The sequence below is a fragment of the Ciona robusta genome, chromosome 4, assembly GCF_009617815.1.
Source record: "Ciona robusta chromosome 4, ASM961781v2".
NCBI lineage: Eukaryota > Metazoa > Chordata > Ascidiacea > Phlebobranchia > Cionidae > Ciona > Ciona robusta.
In genome coordinates, this window is record NC_143238.1 from 5653058 (window position 1) to 5673760 (window position 20703).

Sequence of the window (20703 nt, forward strand, 5' to 3'; positions counted from 1 at the left end):
CTAAACACCACTCGTTTATGGGGTACTTAGGTGAAATATATTGCCTAATTATCTATGCTTAAATGCACACGACCTAACCAGTTATGCATTTACTCACTTCCATTTCTTGGTGGAGAACGATTTGGATTTGCAGCGTCAACACACAATCTTCTACAATCGTCTGGAGAATCGAAATTGTTTGCATTTCCTTCGCAACCTCCGTACGTAAACTGACGGCAACTTCTCGTTCTTTTATCGAAGTAAAACTTAGTAAATCTTCCCCTGCATGGTCCTGTGTCTTTTCGTAGTTTGCAAACAGCATCAATATCTGGTAAACATAGATTATTAGTTACTTGCATAAAACAAGCGTGATATTTAAAAAAACTCTGGTAAACATATATTAGTTCCTTACAGTCTTACATAAAATGAGCGAGATATTAAAAAGCCTTAACCAAGAACATTATCTTAATTTTTATATACAAGAATATTTGTTTTTATACAAAAATATACATATAGCCAAAAGATAAAATAAAAACACAGTATACAGATTGACCAATAAATGAACAAACAACAACACAGCCTAAACTGTAGAGTTGTTTGTATTTTTATGTAATTTCTTAAAATTACTGTATTGGTGCATTCGAGTGTAGAAAACGAAGTTCTTTTTAAAAATTCACATTTAAAATTCACAAAAGTTAAGTTAAACCTTTAATGTGCTGAAGCATTTATTCAGATTGTGTAAATGTCCTGACTTGTTTAAATGCCATAAATTTTGTCAGAAGTTGCCGCTATTATAGGATGGGCTATCTCAAGTGTTTTAAAATAGATAACTAAAATAAAAACGGATAACGCGTAAGTTGATCCTGGGCGTGAAATAAATTTCATTATTTAAAAGGTTAAGGAGCTGGGCCAATACCACTTCAAGGATTTAATAATAGACTTGACTGTTTTAAAAAGTTAATAATTACATCATTTGTTATGTGATAAGTTTGCCTGCCATTTACTATTGTCACTTCACATTAGTGCGATACTGACTTTGTTTGGTCTTCCTGGGTGGCATCATTATAACAGACCCCCCTTATCTTAATGGTTTTGACAAACAACAGTTGTTTGAGATATTGAGTCCTTTGTTTTATCGTTACACACTTCATCTGTAACTTGACTCCAAAATGTTTTGTTTCAATTTACCAACTGTCAAACAAAACTTTATGACTTGCAGAAAATTGGTCAATTCTTTAACAGTGATTTTATCAAGAGTACTATTATAATTGATTGCAGACACACAATGCATTCTGTTCAATAGACCCTTTGAGAAAAGGATTGTGTGCAAAAGAGTTTATTACCATTCGCTTATGGCTGTGAAGTTTTTTAAGACTTCCCTTATTGAAAATTCTTTGTGTATTGTAGAAATATATGACATTCTTTGTAAAGCAAGCCTTAACTATCCACGTATTCTGCTGTCAGTCACTCAGAATATATTATTTGAATTTGAGGGTCCTGATAAACATTGTGGTGAGCAAATAAACACATGCTGCGTCAATTTATTATCACCTTAAACACAGTCATAAAAGTTTGACATTCTATATAATCCTATGTGGTTGAATGAATAAACAAACCAAGGATTACAAAGACCCCTGGATATTAATATCATTGTCACCAACAATGGACCCCCCATGCTGATAAAGACATTGCTATACATCCATTCTTCTTTACTTTTCTCTTTTAGGTGTCATTTTGGAAATAAACGTTGTTTTTGTTTATCAATTTTTTTTAATGTGAAATGTAAATTTTAATGTGCTATGCAGCTATGGAACTGAAAAAATTACATTTGCACCAGTAGAAATAAAACAAGTAGCGGTAAAAATAAAACAACCTGTTTTAAAAGAAAATGATCAGTATACTAAATCTGTTAATTACAAATTCTTAAAAGTACCGGCAAAATAAAACAACATAATTTAATATAAGATTATTAGTTTTAAAACTTACTTGTGCTTGTCCTTGGTTGTGGAGCGATGGGACATCCAAGAATATCCATTCTCATCTCGGTGGTTGGTGCTGGAGTATCTGTCTCATATGTTGGGTAAGTTGAATAAAGCTCATTTTCATCTATTTCACTTGTGTTGTATTCTGTATTATCATCAGAACCATCGGTGTAAATATCTCCACTGCTTTCTGTAATCAAAAATGAACTAAATTTACTTTTGGGCTTGTAATAAATTCTTCTCTTTCAATATACAAGGATTTTATTTTGCAAGATGAAAAATTAAAGCAGATCATATTGCTTTCTGTCAACCACTGCCTTCTGTGTTCAAAAATGAATTGCATTTACTTTTCACCTTGGAATAAAATCTTCTTTTTCAAAGGCATGGCCATCAAACTGTTGTATTCACAGAATATTTAAAACATTTCAATTGAAAAACCCTATTATTAGATACGGCAAGACAGTGATGGCTTTATGCACTATGCGCCTGAAGTTACTAAATATATGTAACTTTATATGTGATTGATTTTTAACTTTTTTGCCAATTTTGCCAATCATTTAGTTTTGCTTACCGGTAACAAAATCAACTTCTTGGTTTGGGCAACAAACTTTACAACAATACCCGACTGGTTTGTACGTAAAACGACATGCGATTGTTGGGCAAAGAATTTCAAAGCAAGTGACAACTCCATCTTGGCATAAACATTCTTGACAATCTTCAGACTTCCATAGCTCGTTGTTGGATCTTTGCTGCCCTTGGTACATACAAGAGTTTGAACCTGCCAAATAAATGGAACAATTTAAATACTAGATTTATTCAAAAACAGAGCAGGGTTAACAAAACGTATCTACAGCTAAATGATTTGTTTCGATCAAAGGTTTCAAACAGATTTCTAACTAAAACATCTACTAAAATCATCAAAATCAATAGAGTTTTTCAGTGTGCTGGTATTTCTAAATCTACCAAAAGCTTGTTCATGCTTGACAAATTAGGAGCATGACTTTACATAAAAAATATAAATTATAACGGCATGCGAATGATCACCACAGTTTAAATAGCACACAAAACATGCAGTTGACAAATTATTAACACCTTTAGGAAAGCAATGCAGAGGAGAGGTGACATGTGGAAACTGAAAATGAGAAAAAATCACCGATAGTTAATATTTTTGATAAAAATGACATGAAAAAACAGAACTTTACATTTTCTGCTAATTTTTTTCTAATTTACATCTCAGAGAGGCAACAGCAAAACACAGCAAAGCAAAAGCACACGGGTAACATGAATTAAAACAAACACAGCAAACAGAAACCATATTACTTTGGCGCATACAAATTACTGCACCGGCACAACGATTAAATGAGCAACAAAACAAACAAAATCGTTGATTAATTGGGTTATTCACGCTAATGACAAGATTACGAAACGTGGATGATATAGCTACTTGCACCAACATGACCGCTACCTGGAATTAACACCAATTACAGTGGGCACTTTGTTAAAAACATTTACATATTTTGACCAGTTTGATTTTAAGCTTTTTGTCGGGATTGTAAAGTTTAATTCTGTTTTATAGAATCATGTTTTTTTTCCTTTTTTTAAAATTTTTTTACTATGATTTTTTGATTAATACCAAAGAGCCCACATGTGGTGTTACTACCAGCTACCCTACTCCAAGATGCAGCGCTAACTCACCGCACTCGGAAAATATCACGTCATCCACAGCAAGTAACTCCAGACCACCAGAGCCCGGTCTTGCCTCCAGGATCACCCGGTATGGCCTCTTATAATCTGGTAGTGGGACGACAGCTCGAAGCCATACATTGGTGAGGTTGTTTGGTGTTGCAGTGAGGTTAAGAACTGGGAATTTATAAGCAGAATTGCAGGGCAGAAGGTAGACCAACAGTCCAGCATCTGATAGACTGTGTCCACGCACAAGATACCGGAAAGTCATACAAATCCCATGAAGATCGTTTGAGAAAAATGGACTTGCAAGCTGAGCTATATTTGCCTGATGATTTCTTGGGTTGTGAGAGGTAGGTCTTCGGTATATGAGAAAAAAATCGTCTGGTAAACTTTCACCATTGACTGGTGCTTGAGGTAGAATAGGTCCCTCATTTTCCTGAGGTATATCAGCAGAGTCTTCTGGAGATGTTGTACTCCAGTAATCTTCTCGTAAGAAGTCCATCGCATTTTCAAGCGTCCATTCTCCCCCCGGAGGCCGAGGAGAGGATTCAAACAAACAAAACGTGCCACCTTTTCTCCCAGGACCATTTCCTCCCTCCAACCCTTCTCCCCTCCTGAATCTTCTTCCAGGAAGTGAAAGCGTGTTCTCTTTATCAAAATCACAGCTCAATTCAGTAACTCGTCTCCTCCAAAGTTGACTTGCACAAAAATCAACCAACAAAGGGCCAGTCCAGCTTGCAGTTGATTTTCCAGATTGAAGATTTGCCGTCAACTCTTCTGCATTCAATTAATTAAGAAGAGCCAAGCAGATTCATACAGAAAGCAAAGATAATCATGCATTATGACAACACAATAATAAAAGCTAATCAAATCAACTGAAATAACAAAAATTCTAACCAAATTTTACATTAAATTAAAGAACAGATGTTTAACAATATGAAAGCTTGCCAAGCAAAAGCAAGAGCGAATGTGATTGAACAGAAAATGTGAAATTGGCAGCTGTGTGGAGATGGACATCAAACAGCCGATATAACTGCAGTACAGGCAACCACTATTCTCATTTCACAACAAACACACAAACCTATTATCTGAACCCCCTCCACTTTTCTTGGGTAAGCTGCAGAGACTAAAAAGTACTTTACTTAACACAGAACACATGGGACCCACACAGACATTACTGCGCAACGAATATAAAAAAGAAGTGCTTTTGGTGCATTTAAATAATTGTGTAAACATATTATATTCCCGTAAACCTGTTCACACATACAATTCTGTGCTTTCGCATAATAATACTAAGAAAACTCCGGGTGTGCAATTAATATGACACATAATGCAAACAGTGTTTTTGTCAAGAAATTGTGATCAAAGCAAAGACAACATAGATTTCAAACAGTGTTTATTTTGGCAGATCAAAAACCGCATTCTCCCACCACAGTGCCTGATAACATCTAAACTAGTATCGTTTCACGCCAAGAAAAACTTTATGATTATTAGTCAGCAAACAGAACGTGACTCAAATAATAAGGTGACATAAAATGGCTTTAGGGTACCTAAAATAAAGATTACAAAGACACCTGTAGACTGTATTGCACATGCTACTTATACTGATTAGGTTTCATTTCTGTGGTTTAGAATTATATCAAAACCGAGAATTAAGCTGTTTCTTAATTCGTGTGACTGAGTAAATTATAGAGTGAAACACCCTATGAGGTAATTAACCTTGCAAAAAGCTATTAGTGTGACTTACTTGGTTCAGTTGGAGGGGGTTGGGTTATTATATTGTTCGGCCCACACGTGCACACTCCTGGTGGGCCTGGTGGCCCTTGTGGCCCAACTGCTCCCGAAATGCCCGGTGTTCCACTAATTCCTGCCGGACCCTGTATGCCTTGTGGACCAGTGTTTCCTGTTTCACCAGCCGCACCCTTTTCTCCAGTGTTGCCTATGATTTTAAATGAAGATGTTTAAAACCACTAAAGTTTAATGTTACCATCTTATGACATTCAATAAATGCAAGAAAGTTTTCTTCTTAGTAGGGGTTTTCCCAATGTATATTCCCCTACAAGTCAACTTTTAATCAACGTTCTTTTTTGGACCTTGGTTTTCTGTATTTTTAAACATTAAATACAACATTAAAGGAATATTAAACCCGGAAAATCGAAATTGTTCTCGTCATTCGTATATGGCATAATACAAACGCCGTTTAATACGTTTTATGGTTTAATCGTAATTTCCTGGAACAACGCAATTATGGTAGTTTAAACCAGAAGTAGTTTTAAACATCTATAATGGCAACGACTTTATTAGTTGTTTGTCCGTTGGATTTGTCGTCATCGTTGTTTTAAAGCTTAAGTGCAGGACCACACTTGTGTTTTGTTTGAACAGCAGCGGAGTACAAGTTGTACGAAGTGGTTTGTAAACTCAAGGTTAATTAATAGCCGCTAAGAGTTATTTGCATCGCAATTGGGTCAATTTCTTTATCGTTTGATCTAATTCTAAAAACACCTTGAAACGACGTTCCCCATTCAGCGATATACTCTCTGCCTATCGAGGGTTGGTGTAAATGTATACCAATGATGTTTATGTCGCGTAGCTATGTTCAAAGGACCAAGGACCACTGGTGGTGTGACGGGAAACAATCAAGTATATCATTCACTCACTCATTCAAGTATTTAAAGATGGTTAAATTATAAATACCTCTTTCTCCCTTCGTCCCGGCATCGCCCGTTTCCCCGCGCGGTCCCGGAGCACCTGTAAAATTATTTCTTTTACATGCAATCAATTTATATACGTTGTTAAATGTTTAAAACACGATTAGGATATTTGTATATTATGTGCTAAAGATGTCTCATCTTACCCCACAGTACGATATTAGAATAGGTCTCTTGAATGCTCACCTGGTAAACCAATTTCTCCTTGTGGTCCTTCCGCTCCTGACGCCCCCTTCGCTCCACGACGACCCTGTCGACCATCTGCTCCATTACGCCCGGGCAGTCCTTGTTCACCTTTGCGACCAGGAGTGCCTGAAGCACCAGGGGGTCCAACACGCCCGGGTGGTCCACGAGGGCCTGCAGGTCCTTCTGGACCACGTGATACGACGCCACCAGAAGTTTGGGAATTTCCAGCTTCTGAATTACCAGATATCTAAATTTTGAAAGAAGTTTTAACTATCGTGTAAACAGATTTGTGATTTTTTTCGTAGAATGTTACCCACGTTAATATAAAACAACATATAGTAGGATGGGGGAAGATTGGACACCTTTTCGGTCTATTTTCTCGTCCCATTGGGTAGTAAACAAAGAACATTCAAAAAATTATAGAACTGTATCCTCACGACTCCCATAAACCGTTGTTAATTGTAAAAACACGATCAGGATATTTGGATATTATGTTCTAAAGGTGTCCCGTCTTCCCCCACCCTACTATACTAAATTAACGCGCTATCTTTGTTTCTGCGTTTATTCCACACTATTACCGATGAAAAATACTAAAAACACGATAATATATTTCCCTTTACGCAGGTTTTAACATACAGCGTCTAAAACAAGCTGGCGCGGAATTCTACATCCGTGTTTGCGGACGAAATGTCTACAGATTTGCTTGTATAATGTTCCTACCACGGCCAAGTGACACATGACAAGAGGATCAACACGCCAGGTGCGGATTGTATTTGTACATGAGGTGTATATATCATGTGGTGAAAACGACTTGACATGTTAGACTCAGATAAATGACGTGTCTTGATGGAGTTTAGCTGTTCTGCTCATATTTTATGGCTGTTCCATCAAGTTTGTGTGTTAACATAACATTCCAGCGCATCTCTAGGCCACAGTATAGTGCGGGAAATTCGCACATCTTATACGGTTTACATTTTCAATTTCTAGGGTGTGGTTTTAGCAATAGTTTACACAAAACTTTACCATATTGTTTTTAAGACCGCAAAGTTTTTTTGGAAGAATATATCAAACGCAGCATTTGTTTGCTTCTGTTTATTGTTAAGTGTCAACTACTTACCCCACGAATACGATTTCCTCACTTACTTGAAGACCCTTATCAATATAACGCATCTATAGCTGCCCAGGTAGTTTACAAACCCGTCACCTTTTATTCCGGTGAATTCAAAAAAGTCAAACGAGAAAATGGGAAAAAAATTTGTCACGCTATGACGTAGGGTCGGAAGGTCATTTTATAAATCTGCCCTTTGCCATACTGCTATTCTTTCGCGGCCTTTTATCTGAAACTAAGTCGCTGAAGGCTAAAGATTATTTTCAACGAAAAAAAAAAACTTTAAAACTTTTTATTCACAAAAGGCTAAGTTGACCATTTTGTGAGTGTTATTCCTATGAAACACTATACATTAGTGTGGGGAAAGATGGAACACCCATTAACTCGATTTGCAAGTCCCCTTTGGTAGTAAACAAAGAACATTCAAATAATTATGAAACTATATCCTCACAAACCCGATAGAGCGTTGTTAATTGTTTAAAACACGATTAGGATATTTGGATATTATGTGCTAAAGGTGTCCCATCTTCCCCCACCCTACTATACATTTTTGAAAATTCAAACTAAAAAATGCAGCCCCACATACCTGTTGTGATAGGAGATCGATTTGCTCCTGCAAGTTGCTCAAGCTGCTGCAGTTGTAGCATGCTGAAAAATAAAATAAAAACTTATATTCCACAATTTGTGACTTACAGTTTCCTGTATTTTAAAATATTGGCGATCGCGAAGTAATTAAGAATGACGACACTTCCTTTGATTTGTCGCTTGGGAAGCGCTTTCTGACTAATTCAATGTTTTTAGTCGTTTAAAATTCACGAGGGCTTTAAAAATTTAAGGGTTGGGGGTTTGAGTAATTTTTCTCTGCTGCGTAAACATCTGATGCGCTGCGGTACCCCAGCTTTGATAAAAACCTAGCGTAACCGTTTTGTGACGACATATTAGAAGCTTCTGCGTGACATCGCCGGATTCACGCTAATTGAAAAGCGACAAAGGCGCCCAGCTGCATAGAATAATGACGTCAAGCTAAATAAACGAAGCGTGACCGACGCAGAAAAAAGCAACAAGACGAACCGAGATTTTCCCGGATCGGTAAATTAGTGTTATTAAGTCCTTATGATCGCATTAGAAGATCACAATTCTAAAACTAATTCGCAATTATGTTCCGTGAGTTTAACAGCTTATGGTAAAAATAGACAATATGTCATTATGCCCTACAGGCCCCAACCGACAATTCTGGACGTTTTGAGAACTCGCTAAACCGCGAAAGAGATGGTGCATAAGTCTGAATGCATTTTGCAGTTTATAGGCTTTCAGTAATGGTTATAATATGCGCTGCTACTTAACCCGCCTGCCACTCAGACCACCCGGCACTCAAAATAGAATTTGCGTTATTCCGCGGTTCTATAGTGTAAAGTGCGGTTCGGAAATCGCTTTATGTTTCGACAAGCAGTTGCTCCGCCGATACCACGTGACTTGGAAATCACTCAACCGTGGGAGTATGCAGACGGGCGCGACAGGTTCGTGGAGCTTCCGATTTGATCTGCTACCCGTTTACTTAAGGCATATAAAACATTACGCAGCCACCCTAGATAGATCAGTTCCTACATAAAAACTGCTTTCAACATAAAATTGTCTTTACGTTTAAGTTATACAAACAAAGTGTGAATAATTTCGTTTCGTTTCCGTAAATTTACAGCTACTGTCTTGTAGCTGTACACTTGCCCACACCAGGATATGAATCACGTACTAAACAAAGTCTGTTGTGCCAGACAGGGAGAATGTAACATACTGCTTACAAAGGGGCTTTATATTTCGTCGAAGGGTCGAATGCTAAACATATTACGTTGTGTTTGTGTGATAACAAACAGCAAATCGTATCAATGTTGGTCTAACTCCATACAGTGCAGATTTAAGACCCGAATATCGTAATCCTAACATCCACTGTTAGTAAGAGATGACTCATGAACGCACCCCGTATTTTAAACCGCAGATGCCGCTTTCAAGTGGCAATTAGCGCAAAATATTAGTAATTACACAGACCCTTTGTAAAAGGAAGAACTCTCTTTGTATCCTTAAGACGGTACTTAAAATGGACAACGGTTTCCGAGATACACAAAGTCTACATCCGCTGCGGCGAGATAGACAATATCCAAACCGAAATTGAAGGTAATCAAATATATTACCAATGTATTCCAATGTATTTGGCTGTGACAGGAAAGGTTTTGTCTACCTCCATTTCCTTGAGGATATTTCGATTTAGAAAATTGGATCAAAAACCACAGAAACAATAACTCTAACGGTTTTCAATCTCCCGCTGCGTGCCGAAATGTAAACGCAAATGTTTTTGTAATTTTTGCTCGTTCCGAAGTGACCGATGAGTGTACAGTGGTGTAAACAACGCTGTTTAATTCAGCGCAGAAATATAAGCATACACCGCGTATGACCTGCTGTACTGCAACATTGTAAATTAGAAAATAAAGAGACAATGATGAAATTTCTATTCCCATAAGCCTTAAACATACGACTCAAACAAAGGCGGAGAAAACGCAAAGAACAAGTTACGTCACCGTGTGTTTAAACTTACGGTGATTATCCTATTTACGTAAATAAGCTCAACCAATCCGTTATCAGCACTGACAGCATAAAACCATAGTATACTGAAGTGATAGTACGCTAACGAGACCACGTGACCACTTTTCACGCATGAGTGCACAGTTGCACATCGCCCGACAGTTCAGCCAGACAGTGCAGTATAACAGTGCAAGGCAGAGTCCGTATATAAGCATTTTTATATGTTTATATACGGAAAAGGATCGCGAAAATTGTTGTATAATGTACAGTGACACATTTTTAATAGTTAAGCGAATTTGACTGATCGTTTGCGAAAAGAAATTACATTTGTAGCCAGATTGGAAATAATCATCATAGAATAGCTATAGCTTATAATATACAATGGCCTCTGCTTCATCCAGTACTGCACAGTGTTCTAAAGATATTAATGTCCAAGAAGAGTTGAACGAAAGTTTTCTGGACGACCTATTTGCTGATTCTCTGACAGGCAGCACCAGATATAAGGACTTTACATGTAAAAATATCAGAACTTATGCATTGAGTTCTGATCCAGCAGATATTGAACCTACTGATTTCGGAAAAAATTTTAATTCTTTTTGTAAAAGAGTCTGTGAAAAGGAACTGTCCAATGATGGTGAACGTATCATTTCTAATATTATGGCTGAATTTGCAATGAGCGGGTTCAAGAACCGGGACAAAGTTATAGCTAAATTTCCACAACATTGCAACAACGCATGCAGTTTATTCAAATCGGAAAATAAAAATTCAATTGCTGCCCACAACTTGTTAAAAATTTTAAAAGAAATAATGCAATACAAACCCCCTGTTGTAAACCCTGATGGTTGTGAATCTATTGAAACTGAAATTACTCCATATGTCTTTTCAACCATTGAACATTTAGGAGGTTACACTATAAAAAAAGCTTTGAGTTTTTTTCCATCAAAAACCAAAATGGTGTTACTACTCCAAGGTGACGAGCGACGAGGGTCTCTTATTGACATGATGGAGAAAGTGCCTGGACTGCTTAAATGCCCATCTGCAGACTACCTGTATGTGCTCCAGCAAATTTACGTCCTTGCTGTGAAGGAAACACACAAAAATCCAAGGGAAATTGATTTTAATGCAGTGTTTCATAAAATATGGAAAACAACATTTATGAAAATATTTATCGATCATTTGCTGGATATACATGGTGATAGGGATGAAGAGGAGGAGTTAAAGAAGATTTTGGTTTATACAGCGGCCTTATTTATTAGATGCATATCGTACTGTTTTTCACGAAAGCTTTTGGAAAAAATCAAGAATCAGGCTGTTAACAGGTCTTCTGGTTTCAGAGGTCACATGAAAAAGACATTTAAGTCTGTACCAAAATAACGATGGGCCACCGGTGTGAGATTTTTGAACATTTAATTTTATTTTTTTATCCTATAATCCTAATATTGATCTCAAGGAAGGGCCGCTGTCCTGCTTCATCAAAAAAAAACCCTTGATAAATGATGTATTGGGTAGGGATAGCAGGACACAGTCATACATCGACACCGTTGTTTTAATCCTATAATTCTAATATTGATCTCAAGGAAGGGCCTCTGTCCTGCTTTATCAAAAAAAAACCTTGAGAAATGATGTATTGGGTAGGGATAGCAGGACAGATCGACACAGTCGAGGCAAAAGGCTAATTAAATTTATGGATAAATACTGTGTACACTAAATACAGTGTACACTATTTTATTAGTTTAGCGGACTTCGTTTACCTAAATTACATTTACAGCCAGTATTAAAATGTCTGCAACACACTGTGCTGTACCGAATTGTCACTGGACTCGACGAAAGTCAAGAAAGTTGAACGTGAGGTGGGGACTCTTCACCGTATATAGGCCTGATTTAACCTGTGATGAAGCTGAAAGGAACCACCGACAGAATCTGACAGATTTTTTATTAAGTATGCGGGAAAAGAACAAAGAAAAAATAAAGCAATGTGTTAAAATAAAATATAAGCGTTCATATATTTACAAATGTGTGCCGGGAAAACGACAGTCGTTATAATACAGGTGTTCTGTTTCATACACCTCGTGACCATTCTCGATAATTCTGTTATTTATAATTTTATATGCTCCTGTTTAGTTAAAAATACTACATTAACTGCTGTCCTCTTCATCCCTATCACCATGTATATCCAGCAAATGATCGATAAATATTTTCACAAATGTTGTTTTCCATATTTTATGAAACACTGCATTAAAATCAATTTCCCTTGGATTTTTGTGTGTTTCCTTCACAGCAAGAACGTAGATTTGCTGGAGCACATACAGGTAGTCTGCATATGGGCATTTCAGCAGTCCAGGCACTTTCTCCATCATGTCAATAATTGCATTAGAATTGTTTCCGAAATCTTCAATAATTACAGTGGGTTGAATATCTGCCAGATCAGAACTCAATGCATAAGTTCTGAGATTTTTACTTGTAAAGTTCTTATATCTGGTGCTACCTGTGGTTAGTGAATCAGCAAATAGGTCGTCCAGAAAACTTTCGTTTAAGCAGAGGCCATTGTATATATGCTACTCTATGATGATTATTACCAATCTGGCTACAAATGTAATTTCTTTACGCAAACGATCAGTCAAATTCGCTAAACTATTAAAAATGTGTCACTGTACATTATACAACAATTTTCGCGATCCTTTCCGTATATAAACATAAAAAAATGCTTATATACGGACTCTGCCTTGCACTGTTATACTGCACTGTCTGGCTGAACTGTCGGGCGAAGTGCAACTGTGCACTCATGCGTGAAAAGTGGTCACGTGGTCTCGTTAGCGTACTATCACTTCAGTATACTATGATAAAACGCTCTGTGACCAAATAAAAAATGCGAGTTTTAACGATCGAGGTGACCTTACGTCCAGCACGTAATAACTAAGCAAATAAACTTTCAAAGCCGCTAATTTCGACCGACCAAGCTTCGATCTCGTTAGGTAAACAGCCGGAGTCTTTCTACTTTTGAATTTGCCGTCATTTGTATTTTTAGCGCCGGCAATCAACGTCCGAGTACAACTACTTTCCCTTGTGGTTTCCGAAATCGTAAAAAAAACGATTAGGTCAACGTTTGATTTAACAAATGCCGCGTCTAGACGAGCAAAACCAAACTTATCTCCGCTAAATAGGAATCAGAGGTAAAAACGAGTAATTCCCACAAAATTAGCCTGTCTATATAAAAAATGGTTGCGCTAAAATTGTGGAAATTTCAGACAGCTCATACGAAGCATGACAATTTAAAGGACGTCTGACAACGCTGGGAACTATACTAGAACTGCGGTCACTATTATTCATTAGATTATAGGCCTACATCAAATCCCCAACAGGTTTATGTTTTGGACCAAAATAAGACAAAGTAAATTCTCGATGATCCTAAAACCAATACTCTTGTTTGGTATTTACATTTCACGCTAAATGTTTCGAAACGAAGCATGAAGTATAAGCGGTTCAGAGCGAAAGCTGCTTTCACTGCAAATACGCATACGAGCTGTATTGGTTTGCATGACATGAATTATTGGCATACCGCAACATAACTACTTTGTTTCCGCCCAGATCTAACTATAACACATGTGTCAGCTATTGCTATTTTTGAAAACTTGTTGACCTGACTTGAATAAAATGTTAGTGGTTTTGTGAGAATTTCGTAATTTTCGGATCGCGTACAGCTGTATAGAACAATGAGAAATGAACTATTAAATATGGGTGAACACTAATTTTAATCATTTTCCCTGTGTATGACACAATTTTGTATATTTCCTACTTTTTTAACAGTTAATTATTTTTAGAGTCGCTGGGTACGGTTGTATAATGCTTAAATGCTGCTTGTTAACTGCCAAATAAGACGGTAAAAGAGAATAAAATATGGGTCATATTACCCCAACCACCCATATACACATTATACACAAAAAAAACTTTACACAATAATTTATGTACGAAGAAAATCATTTTTTAAACAATGATGATTTTGGGCCAAAGTGGAGACCCCCAAGTCAATGATGGGGCGTTTTACGGTACCAATATGCGGTCTTGTCTAAATTTATTCTATACACGAAAGCGTTTGTGGTACTATGTAACATGATGTGTTGCTAACTTACCGTTTTCACAGTTATCGCCAGAGAAACCAGGACAGCATTTCCACTCGTCAGTTGTTACACTTTGCAGACGGACAGAGTAAGTATATCTGCTTGCTACAACGTAACTGAAATTACAAAATGCAGTTTAACAAATTTGAAATATATACAGTTTTTATCCAGAAATAGACAGACGTCTTTAAAAATCGGAACCTTAATTACCTCACAAGGGTATTTGAATAAATTTAAAAAAAATCAGTAAAGCGCCCCCTCCCCCCAAAAATGTGAATAAAACATAAAAAAATGTGGAACATAACAAATATTAATGCTGCAGGTTTTAACCACATCAAGCCGCCAGGAGCTTTTCAGCATTTTTGTCAATACAGTTGCCTACCTGACTTTAGGATTACAATATAGTGATGACCACGGGCACTGGGACACCACGCGTTTGAGGTAGGTCTGAGTCCCATTCTTAAATCTTTGGGGAACAAGTTTTACTGAGGGGTAGGAACAAAATCTCCCGCTGTATACGTTTCTCTCTGCACCCCGAGGAGTATGAATGCTTGATCTGAACATAATAAGGTTTCAATACAGAATGTTGCGTTTTTTGTTGACTTTTATGAAGTCTGATACGAAATGCTAAACATGCTGCTAATTTTCGAATTGATGGCATGACAACAAGAGAATTAAAGATTAATTTGGGCATCTTCTCCAAATTAGTGGTGACAATTTATAGGAATATGAAAGATATTACGATCAGTGTAAAATGTCCCAAATAAGAAACAATAGTTCGTAATTAAGAACTCGGGCTTAGCTTAATATTGTAGCCTACTCCACATGGGCGAAGTCCTATGTGATAAAACCGCTGGGAGATCTAGGATTTGCAGAGCCAGCATGCGATGTGTGATGTGGGGGAAAGCTGGGACACGTATAGCACATAATATACAAACATTCTGATCGTGTTTTAAACAATTATTAACGGTCCATAAGAGTCGTAAGAATACGTTTTTATATTTCTTTGAATGTTCTTAGTTTACTACCAAATGGGACGAGAAAATAGAATGTAAGTGTCCCATGTGACTAATATAACACGTATGATGCTTAAGTACAACGTGGAAAAATAGGAAAGTCGTTAAGGGTGGTGGGGTGTTTGGTATGTGAAAGCTTTAAGTTAGAAAGTAAACAGTTCAAGGTGAAAGTTACCTCACTTTGACGTCATAAGGCAAGAATGTGGTTTAAAAACGTTAACTATGCTGTATTTCGTGTTCTACTTAACATATTGCGTAACCATATATAGACTGTATATAGGCGAAAAAAAGATTTTATTCAATTTAATGTTACTCCAAAAATCACATTTGTTATACGCGGGTTATCTACACACAAATCTAAAATTGTTTATTTTATATCAACTTGTATTTTTTTACAAAGAAATGTGTGTTCTGTAAGTCGTTAAAACCGAACACAAAACGTGTAAAATCCTAAAATTGAGTCTGAAATCCGCGTGAAAACGAAATCTGATGATGGTTACGATATTCAGATAACGGGTATCAAATGTCGTCAAGGGTCCGCAAAATGTGGCGACCTTAACCTACAGCAAGTGGAAATTGTCGCACAAAGAGAGGTGCGAAAGCTCGCGCCAGCTTAACTACGATAATTGTTTCCTGTTGGAAAGGTTGCGTCTTGAGAAAAATTGCCAGTTTGCAAACGAAAAAGGTCAAAAAGAAATGTTACAATTATCATGCAAATTAATCCAAGTGCGCTCGCATGCAAAATATTCAACATGCATTAAAGATACCATGCGTGAAATATGTTCCATGCAATCCGCATCTGTGACATAGTTACGCTGTGTTTTAAAAGCGTTCATTTATTGTATTCGGTGACGAAGTTTGTGGGAATTGCGTGAAATAATGTATCATACGCATGCAATTGTCGGTTTTAAACATGCGTCATTGCATACATAGTAATTTGCACACACAGTTAGGTTGGTTTATATGTGTGTGTGTACCTTGCTGAATTGCGTTGGCTATATACACCGTAGGAAGGCCTATGCAAAGAATAGAGGCTAGAGGAATACGGTCCGTATGCATATCTAAAGCAAAACACAAAAGAATTAGCCAAAGCATAATTTATCTACCATTACACTCACATACACAGTTTCGTCGGTAAATTGCACATAATGTTAAACAGGTTAATTTGGCTTATATATTACTTGTACAGTTATTGGCAGTTAGGCTTACTTAGTTTGCAACAAGCACAATACACCAACACACCGCGATATTTATTACTAAGTATAGTAGAGTGGGGGAGACGGGACACCTTTGGCACATAATAACCAAATATCTCGATCTTGTTTTAAACAATTAACGGCGTTCTATGGGAATCGTGAGGATACGGTTTTATAATTCTTTAAACGTTCTTTGTATACCACCAAATGGAACGAGAAAATAGAATGAAAGGTGTCCCATCTTTTCCCATCCTACTATATATTACAGTCTCTCTATATTAGAAACAACAAACGTTCAATTTACAAGTTCTGTAAAACCAACTTTTACATTGCAAACGTGATTTGCTCCAATAAGCTTTCTTTGATGCGGTCCGTAACATAGGCGGTCCCAGGTTTAAAGAGACCATTCCGACTGATACGGTATCTGCACCGCTGGGTTATGTCTCAATTTACAAACCAGACAGCAATTAGGGCATGACAATCAAGAAATGAACTATTGGCTTATTCAGTTTCTTATATCAAAGCCCGACGCATAGTGTGACCTTGTATTTGTACAAATCAAAGGCAGCCAAGTAATACGACATTAATTGGGTAGTTTGATAAGGGAAATAACAGAGCAGAGCTTCCGTTTTGACGTTTCCCGTCTAGTGTTCTGAACAATACAGAAAATTGTCGAGTCTCGACGTGTTTCGACATCTGTTCCAAAACTTTAATTTCGGAAATCGGTAGCTACGCCTTTGAAACGGCGACCCGCCACTCGTACAATGCGTTATGTTTGTTTTTGTATAACCAGTCAGTCGTCTGCCTTTATAGATGTGACTCTAACTCGTTTGGTAAAAGTCAACATACCAAAGCTCAAGTGTGCTGATAAGATAACCTTGGTTATGCTGCGTTCACTCATACTGTACTGTCAGTTATAGTTATGCCAGTGCAAGTTTAAATAGACCGTTTATTGAATGCTCTGTAAACGCGTATATACATTCTTAGCAGGGGTTAAGCGGGTTCTATAAAACTTAATTGCGCACGTGTGAAATAGCTTCGACATTTTTTGCATTCTGCAATTTCTTTATTACGCGGTCGCCTTACTTTAGTTCGTGTAAAAGATCTTTATTTATTACGTAACTTAACCAAACAATGGGACCAGAGCGGTGGAACTCCCTATAAATACGTCATTCAAATTCGATGTTGCGTATTAAATTAAACTTTTTGACACAGGTTGCTGCCTTGTACTGTCAATTCAATACCACACAACCACGTGAATTAGATACCTACACCACATACTTAGGATTTATTATGTCACGTCGGCAAGATTGCGGCCTTAGCAACATGTATTTGCCATAAACAGGTATTTGCCGCACAATCCGGTGCCGGATACAGTTACGGAAGTTATGCGTGTAGCTAAGCTAGCATTATACACACAAGACGTACATTACCAAGTCCTGTTGGGCAGAACAATATTCTGTAAGTATGTGTCACTGTGGTTAGGGCAAAAACGGCGCCAATTTTGGTAAGTTTATAGAATTCACAAATTTGAGCTTTGTATAACGACGTTTGGACTTACCGCTGTAAGTTTTACCGAGAACTCTGCTGTTTTCGAGTTCTTAACAATGTTTTGATTTAAGATAAATCGGGCCAAGATGGAAGTGCAATTAAACATGATGAAGGGACAGACATATCCGGATATACGCGCAATTATTTAGCGCTGTAAACTTAACAAAGGGGCTCGTTGAGCCGCCGAGTCCCCGCGAGCTAGTGCAGTTCTGTAGTCCGCATAACTCTACTTGTTTGCACTACAAACACGAAGCAGTATGATCGACACGCTATTGTACGCACAAAACCGAAATAAAACCGAGATTCGTGCTAAATTTCGGTTTAAGTAGATTGCGCATACCGCAACCGGAAATGTACATTTAAAAGTATAAACTTGAAAGTTATTTTTGTCGTTCTGCTAGATTTGCTTACGGAATAAGTCTAATTAAACAAAATTGAAAGTATATGCCAGAACTCGGTCAATAGCGGTGATAAATTATGGCCAATTACTCTAACCAGCTTTTCACCCGTCGCCAGGTTCGTGCGAAATGTGCTTTTCTTCGTTTTCCCACATATTCATATCGTGAGCGGGGTTTTATTAAACTATTCGAACAGGGAGTGCTCGCTAAAGACCACTTGCTCGGAATAAGCTTTTGTTGTGGTACTTGAGACAGGGTTTTCTCTTAATATACTTGGCAGAACGTACCACCGCACTCTTTTAACAGCAGTGCTTCGCTATGCGAGCTGATTTTCAAACCAATATTGCATATATATCCATTACTTAAACTCGGTGGGCATTTTTTCAACTGCGAGTGTAATACTAATAAATCTTTTATGTGCTGTAATGAAATTTGTTCCAACTTACCCATTGCTGCGTGTAACCCTCGATTTAACTGCTGCTTGTTCGGAAGGCACTGATGCTAGCAAGATAAGCACAGCGATGATATATTGGGGCTTTTTCATCGTGATCTTAACCTTCAAGCCTTATAATTTACTAGCCTATCTAAAATTTAAATCGCTAACGTATATCACTACTGTATGAACAAAGGCATCATAAGAGTCAATTTCGAGTGGGTTTTAATAACACGCTGTCAACTTAAACAACAGTTTGGTCAATTCGTTTCTATTCTCTAATCTCCAAAATCTAGTTACTGTTGTAGTAATGGTATTAAAACCCTTTCTTACGCCTATATCTGTACACATTACCTAAACTCGCGTTGTGTCCTTAGCTGTCGTTCGCCAACAATCTATGTTTTAACTGCTGGTGTGCGCACATAACCGACAGAAAACGACGAAAGAAACTTTTTCTCTTCGGTTTCAGACTAAGCAAAGGTTTAAACTTTTTCGTGGCGGCAACGCAAGAGGGTAAGCGCGCGCTTGTATTACAGGCAAACAAGCTTTATTTACTTTCGGCAAACCACACTGCCCTGGAACAGAATATAAATCGGAGGGTGCCTTACTGCTGCTATATAAAGCTGAACACTCTTATTTTTTTCACCCACCGGTCATACCTTTTAAGGTTAGCAGTATAAAGGCCAAACATGTAGCTGTGTGATTGATATTACTATTTCTACCCATACCTTTTTGTATCAAGTGGTATAAAAGTTCATGACCTAGATATTCAATGCAATGGCTAGGCCTTGCATTGAAGGGAAGTGATCGTAGTTTAATTTGTTCTAATTTATTCATTGCTCGGCCTCCAGAACGGTATTCAATTGCAACGTTGCTAGCGTACGTGATAAATCAGCATGTATTACAAATTTCCGAATACGCTATTGCAGTGACTCATTATCACCGATGAAATATTGGTCTTTATATAAGGAGGCGAATTGCAAATTATGCCAAGCGTTGCTCTTTATCATTACGTGGAATGTTTAAATTAAAACGAATTGGTTTGAACAATGTGTATTGCTAAGTAAGGGGGTTAAGCCTAAGATGGAAGAATTAAAAACTTCCTTTGTTTTAAATTCAGCAAATATTATTCTTGCACTGCGTTGTTTGGTAACTCTTTTAAATAAAACAAAATATATTGTAATCAAGCGTTTTGACATTTTGATTACACTCTGGTTTATAAACACCGTTATTTACTTTCCTTGTACTCTAGTGTTAGTTTAAAATAACCAGTGACGAATGAATTTACCTTATTTATCCTATCTTGCATCGAAGTTCGCCATAACACGAGTGTTCTGTTTAATCCAGCTGTTTCCTTTCCATCGCTTGTTTTGCTGCCAAATTTCTAAAATCGTTATCCGAATACGTCACGTATTTATCGACGCCAATACATAGACGTTCATCAAAGCTAAGGGTCTTGAATTTCAATTCCCGACGGTGTCAATCCAAAGGCTGTACGGAAACAACTGTGGGATAAAACAACAACAACAAATTGGTGGAATGATGACACCAAATCAGGAAATTATAAGGATCAAGAAGTTTACATGGGAGCCTGTGGTTAATATAGTAGAGTGGGGAAAGACAGGCACATGACATCGTGTTTTAAACAATTAACAACGGTCTATATGGTATAGTAGTGAGGATACGGTTTTATATTTCTTTAAATGTTCTGTGTTTACTACCAAATGGGACGAGAAAATAGGATGAAAAGGTGTCCCATATTTCCCCATCCCAC

General features: G+C 37.3%; 1 protein-coding gene across 6 annotated transcripts in view; it reads right to left on the reverse strand.

Annotated features, from left to right (window-relative positions):
- Positions 1–19126, reverse strand: part of LOC149737047 (uncharacterized) — a 23405-nt gene extending 4279 nt beyond the window's left edge. For 4 of the 6 annotated variants that reach the window (XM_089875946.1, XM_089875944.1, XM_089875942.1 and 1 more), the window contains exons 1-13: positions 18943–19126; positions 16329–16412; positions 14718–14891; positions 14348–14451; positions 8236–8297; positions 6542–6788; positions 6342–6395; positions 5395–5586; positions 4729–4773; positions 3657–4424; positions 2533–2739; positions 1966–2151; positions 98–307 (exon numbers count right to left, since the gene is read on the reverse strand). In XM_089875946.1, the coding sequence (XP_089732072.1) occupies positions 98–307; positions 1966–2151; positions 2533–2739; positions 3657–4424; positions 4729–4773; positions 5395–5586; positions 6342–6395; positions 6542–6788; positions 8236–8297; positions 14348–14451; positions 14718–14891; positions 16329–16412; positions 18943–19040 (2431 nt within the window). In that variant the 5' untranslated portion in view covers positions 19041–19126. The remainder of the gene's footprint in view (positions 1–97; positions 308–1965; positions 2152–2532; positions 2740–3656; positions 4425–4728; positions 4774–5394; positions 5587–6341; positions 6396–6541; positions 6789–8235; positions 8298–14347; positions 14452–14717; positions 14892–16328; positions 16413–18942) is intronic. The other 2 variants (XM_089875945.1, XM_089875943.1) reach the window with 2 other exon arrangements.
- Between the last annotated feature and the right edge of the window lie 1577 nt (positions 19127–20703).